This window comes from Mastomys coucha, unplaced genomic scaffold, assembly GCF_008632895.1.
Source record: "Mastomys coucha isolate ucsf_1 unplaced genomic scaffold, UCSF_Mcou_1 pScaffold19, whole genome shotgun sequence".
NCBI classification, from domain to species: Eukaryota; Metazoa; Chordata; class Mammalia; order Rodentia; family Muridae; genus Mastomys; species Mastomys coucha.
The window spans coordinates 12,669,767-12,676,270 of record NW_022196901.1 but is presented as its reverse complement, the minus strand read 5'-3'; the positions used below and the strand labels follow the sequence as shown (position 1 = coordinate 12,676,270).

General features: G+C 35.7%; 1 protein-coding gene across 1 annotated transcript in view; it reads right to left on the bottom strand.

Annotated features, from left to right (window-relative positions):
- Positions 1-2,056: 2,056 nt before the first annotated feature.
- Gnat3 (G protein subunit alpha transducin 3) overlaps positions 2,057-6,504 on the bottom strand; it is a 57,401-nt gene continuing 52,953 nt past the window's right edge. Inside the window, exon 8 of the mRNA XM_031380049.1 lies at positions 2,057-2,908. Within this exon, the coding sequence (XP_031235909.1) occupies positions 2,718-2,908 (191 nt within the window). The 3' untranslated portion in view covers positions 2,057-2,717. The remainder of the gene's footprint in view (positions 2,909-6,504) is intronic.

Below are 6,504 nucleotides of genomic sequence, written 5' to 3'. Positions count from 1 at the left end.
TCCATTCAGAATAGAATTAGTCTATGTGATAGAACTCATAAGTTCTCCTACAAATCTTGCAAATGGTTTTCTGTTCAGCAGTCATATACTTTAGCCTGTGTCTCTCTATGATTTGGAAGTGATAAAGCCACACAGATAAAAAGTTTCTTGTGTTTATATTATGGGTGAAGTCAAGCTTAAGTAATTCTCAGCTAGTGTTTCAAGGGACATTTTGTGGCTAAGTGGGGAGACGGACAAGGTAAGAATGTTTGTACTAAGTGGGTACTAGGTTCAAGGTCTAAAACACTTGGTTGACCCTTTATGAGACATGTGAAGACTGTCACTTATCTATATATTTTCCTCACCTGTTGGATTCCTGACATTTAGAATAAAAGTTTTCCATTACAGAGTTTGAAACTCTTTTCCCAGAAAACACTGTCTCAGAGTCAACAACGCTCATAATATTGTGAGATGAGGTACCATTGCCCATTAAGTAGTTTCCTTATCATTCTAGTCTTGGGACCAGCTCATGCTCCTTGAAAAGCTCTGTGGTGGTTGACAGTGATTCATGAGTTAACAGCATATCAGTTTTCTCTGGTAGTACAGTGTGTCTGCATTGGGCAAACCTTGAAGACAAATGTCTAATGCAAAAAAAAAAAAAGTGAGAAATGTACTCATGCAAGAAGAGAAGCCTCAGATAACAGAAGATAGACACACCATTATGATCATGTATATGTTTATCTGTGTGGCATTCATTTTGGTTTGTTTGACTGTCCTTTGTGTGTTTGAATATGAAGAAGTAAAGCACAGGACACTTCTTTGAGATGCTTTAAGGTAACTGAATTTCCAATTGGAAGATGGGGTGCCCTTAAGAAGCAGGTATGTTAACTCTTGCCAGTTTAACATAACTTTTCTTGGTGACAATTTTTTAGGAGTCAGTCTTCCAAGTTTCAGATGATTTCTTTGTTTGTTTCTTTCTTTTTTTCTTCCTTCCTTCCTTCCTTCTTTTCTAGAGCCCAAACTATCTGGGCATGATTATGCATGTTATTGTTGTAATAACACCACAATCAGAGGTTGAGTCAGGGTAACAGGAGTTCTAGCAAGAGAGGCATATATGATGAACTCTTGACAAGCCCAGGATAGATGAACTCAAAAATAATTATGTATTTTGGGAAGACAAATTGGATCATGTTGGCTACTCCATTAGAAAGTGAAAACTAAAGTTATGTCAAAGTAAAAACAAACCAGCAATAATATTAATATTCCAAATAATATAATTTTCTCTTTTCTCAAATATTCTCCATGAATTACCAGAGAAAGTAAGATTACATTAGAGTAGTAATAAAAAAGCAACAGACATAATCAATATATTTGCTTTCTGAACTTGAAATCTTACAGCATTGTCTATCACCATCAAAATGCTGGCTCTTTGTTATATACTTATTGATTTTCAGCCAGAAAATGTTATCAGATGTCAAAACTGAATAATTCCTCAGGATGCTTTTGCCATTGATATATTATACTCTTTAGTAATTTATAACTTTCAAAGAATTTAAAATTAAAAACATTATTTAAGTGTTTTTTAACCTCTTTTGTGATTTTTTAATCAGGGAAGGAATAAGATACAGATAGTCTAGTAAGGATTTCTTCTTGAGTGTAGTGTTTCTATGTTTTGTGGAAGTGAAATAGATCTACTGACATACAATCAAGGTACACTTGAGCTGCAGATTGGTAAATTCTTAATTTCATCTTCTTTGCATTACTCTTTCATTATTAAAAAGTCTAGTTCAATCTTTTATGAATCATTATTGATTTCATGAACTAGTCTAAAAGTCTGTATAAAATATATATACCATAAATGTTTTCTCAAATGCAGAAACAATGAATGTTATCTAAAGTGCTCTAAATTAAAAGGGTAGACACATTAAAAAAGGAAAAGAAGCAATCATCTTTATCTTTAGGTAAGTAAGACATTTTGTACAAACTTGCAGTTTGTAAGGCACCAATTTAAAGAGTCAGAATTTAAGACCAGTTCCAACAGAGAAGCTCAATAGCTATCATATAAAATTCTCCCATGTCCTTGCTACTATTACATAAAGCCACAAAACTTAGAAACCACTCTATTAAGGAAAAGGTTTAGGCTTAAAGTCAAGCTTTGTCATTCTAAAGCTCAGGATATCACTTATAGTAATATCCCATGCCACTCAGGAAAAAAAACATGTATGTATATATATATATATATATATATCACATAAAATCTCTCATCAACAAAAGCATATACTGTGTATGCTTTGGAGCATCCAATTGAAGGGCTGATGACAAAAAATATACTTTGTATCATTTTTTTTACAGTTTCTGTAGTACAGACATGGCTTTGAATGCTTTTCAAAATCTCCTTGGGGAAATGTTATAGCACATTCTATAATTTACTGTATTATTAAAATTTGCTCACTTATAGATAACTTTCAAGAAACTTTAGTAGCATGAATACATATTGTGATCATCACCAAGATACATCAGATTCTAGATATAGAACATCAGCAACTCTACCCTCCATTTCCCAAGAAAACTGTATCCAGATAAACATGATATCACAGTAACATTTTTTGTGTGAATTATTTTGTTTTATAATGCTAGTTAAATTTCTACATCAATTAATATCTACCCAAGCTATTATACAGCACCTTCTCATGTCTTAAAAAGACTATAGCCATTATAAGTGTAAGCAAACAGTTTTCTCAGAAGAGCCCACAGTCTTTGAGGTTCTCTTTTATTATTATATCTGTCACTGCATCAAATACGAATTTGACGTTTTGTGTGTCAGTAGCACAGGTCATGTGAGAATAGATTTCCTTATCTTCTTTTTTTAAGTTCAGGTCTAGAAACTGGTTCTTGATGTAGTTCCCTGCATCTTCAAATGTATTTGGCCCTTAGTGAAGAAAGAAATGAAAGAAGTAAACATTAATCACATTTTATAAATCATGGGGCTATAAATAGCACCAACAAGTTGTATGTTACTATTTGATGTATGGAATCTTTATGCACATCATCTCTCAATTTCAAAGTCAAGTGTCCAAGGTAAGATTTTAGAAATTTATATAGCACCCACTCTTCCTGCACAAACGTCATGACCAAGAAGCAAGTTGGGGAGGAAAGGGTTTATTCAGCTTACTTCCACATTGCTGTTAGTCACCAGAGGAAGTCAGGATTGGAACTCAAGCAGATCAGGAAGCAGGAGTTGACACAGAGGCCATGGAGGGATGTTCCTTACTGGCTTGCTTCCCCTGGCTTGCTCAGCCTGCTCTCTTATAGAACCAAAGACTTCCAGCCCAGGGATGGCACCACCCACAAGGGGCCCTACCCCCTTGATCACTAATTGAGAAAATGCCCCACAGCTAGATCTCATGGAGGCACTTCCCCAACTGAAACGTCCTTCTCTGTGATAACTCCAGCCTGTGTCAAGTTGGCACACAAAACCAGACAGCACATATACTATGCCAGGTTTTCTGGAATTTCTGAGAGTTATATGTTAATTCATTTAGATGGATATGTAACTAGACTAAATAAGAAGAAGCTATGAATTTGGGAACAGAAAGACAGTAGTCAGATATGGATAGGGTAAGAGCTAAGGGGGTGCAGAGAAAAATGGTGTAATTTTAATTTTAGTTTAAAAAAATTACAGGTTGACACATCAAGACAAATGATACAAATAACCCACACTCAAATACCTCATGTTATGTTCATGTGCACATAACATGAACTTTAATGTTCAAATGAACATGAACATGAACATGAACTTTTTTGCTCAAATAAATGAGACTATAGCCAATGGATAGGTTGCAGAAAGATTGTTGAGCAAGGACAGAAGAGAGAAGAAAAGGTATGTACGAAGGAAAATAAGAAAGTATAACTGATCATGGTCAGTGACACTCCTCCTCTGGTTCTTCTGACTGGAGCTGGGAAATAGACTGGAATTTGAAAGATCTGATCAGACAAATGCGTGAGATTTAGTAAAGGTAGTATACAAATGTAATGGGATAAATGGTGAGGAAGCTCTTTGGTTTGACTGCTGGGTGAACTGGTGGTAAACCAATGGGTTGGGCAAGAATCTACTAGAAATTTAAGATTATTAGCCTGAGAGTTAGAGTTTTATTTTTTATTTTGTTAAGTGAGTGCTGAGACCAGTCACGTGAACTCAAGTTGAAACAAAGAAAGCAGGAGTTGAAACAAAGAAAGCAGGAGTTGAAACAAAGAAAGCAGGAGTTGAAACAAAGAAAGCAGGAGTTGAAACAAAGAAAGCAGCTGTGAGGTTCCCTGCTGTGGGGAGTTGCAGACTGCTCTGAGTCAGGAGAGAGAAAAAAAAATGATATTGACTACTTTTTAGGGAAGACTTATTGAACTGTGAATTTTAAATTGAGATTATTTGCTTTTAGGATAGATTTATATGCAGATTCTGTCTGAATCTGGTTTGGAACTAAGATAGGGAATATTATTCACTGACTCCAGAGTAGAGAGTGCAGCGATAATCATTGCCTGCTTTGATCAGGAATTAGTTATTAATGTCTGTGGCTCCAGTCAGAGAGACAAACAGATAGGTGGTATAAAAGATATAGTGCTCTAATATGTCTTACAGGAAACTCGTTCTGTCTAACGCGGGCTCTATGGGGATTCTGGGTTTAGATCCTGCTTTGACTAGCTACCTGCTTACAAGCAGGTACAGAGAGAAGTGTGAATCAATTGCTTTAGAGATGGTATAATGATATATTGTAGTAGTAAGCCTCACAGGATACTCAAATTCTGTCTAACGTGTGCTCCATGGGAATTCTGGGTTATTATCCTGCATGGCAAAATAGAAAAGGCCTAAGAATAGGCACATGCATTATTTTTGTTTACTTTATTTGTTTTGGATTGTTTTAATTCTCAAAATGGGTGTGATTTTGAATTTTGTGGTTATATTATTCCTCTGGGAGAGAGGTCAAAAAGGTCTGGTTATTGGCTCAAGGATATGCTATTTCAGGAAAAAGAGGTAGGTAGACCCCCAGAGAACTAGATTCCAGAGAATCAAACAAACAAAAATATATCTTGATAATACTAAAATGTTGTTTTGAGATTTATATATTATAGAATATACAGCCTTGGTAAACCTCCTCAGCAGATATGCTGAACTGTCCTGCTTGAACTCCTGATGTCCTGGACTTTCAGCAGATCTAGCTAAGACACAGACATCAGAGTCTAATCTCTCCTCCCCTCCCCCCACTTCAATGCTCACATTAAGCTTGAAGAAATTATAAAGAGTTATTGACCCAAATCCCTGGATTTTGCAGCAGAAGGGAGTTATTATAGGTTGTCTTTCTAGGTAATGTAGAAATGGTCTTAATTGGAACAGGGAGGGATAGCTAGAATTGATTGCATAGACACAGTCTCATTTGGTAGAGACCTTTTTAATTGTTACTAAATTGAAGTCATAGTTTCTTATTTTGGTATAGAATTTTTTTTTTTTTTTGGTTTTCTGAGACAGGGTTTCTCTGTGTAGCCCTGGCTGTCCTGGAACTTACTCTGTAGACCAGGCTAGGCTCAAATTCAGAAATCTGCCTGCCTCTGCCTCCCAAGTGCTGGGATTAAAGGCATGTGCCACCACTGCCTGGCTAAAATCAAAGTTTTCATTGGTATAAATTTCTTCTATTGATACTAAAATTTTTAAAGTACAGGTCTTAGTCCCAGTCCTTCTATTGCTGTTATTATAAATGGATCTGAGATGATTAAGCCTGTGAGTTAAGGGCCAAATAGCAAATTCATGGCTCTGAGTATATTTTTAGGGTGTTTTCAGATATTTTAGTTAGAAATAGTTGAGAATAGTTAAGGGAAAACAGTCCAGATTACTTTACATATATAGTTGATTTCCCAAACATCAGAAATCCACAAAATGTGACATTTAATGTTATTTATTCACTTGTTAAGACTAATCTGCTCCTGCCAGCATTCCTTTTCTTGGGTTCAAAGAAGAAATTGAGCATCAATGGAGTTGTTCCAGTTGTGACAAGATAGCCACTAGGCAAGAATTGGCTCATTTCATCTGCAGACATAATACTGTTCAGAAAATGGACACAATTTACAGGTTAGGACAGCTCAGTTCTGCTGAGACAGAATAGGCTAGTCCGTAATTTCCAGTTTCTATAAGGTCTCTCAGATGATCCACAGCCAGAAGGCAGAAGACCTCCAACCTTTTAAAGTATAAAGGAGTATCCAGGTGATCAGCGGTTTCTTTATATTGTCTAAAGTTTGGAAGCTATAGTTTGTGCTTCTCATATTTTCAGGTAATATTTGTCACTCTTGGATTTATTTTAGGGTTGAAAAACTACATAGTCTCATAGCTAACCCAAGATATTTACATTGAGAGAACAGATTTGAGAGGATGTTTTCCAGATGGCAAGCAATCTAAAGCCAGGATATAGGTCAGGTGTGAAATTAAAAATCTTTAAAGCTAGGACAGATGACATTGTTCTATCTTTTTTTTTTTTTTTTTTT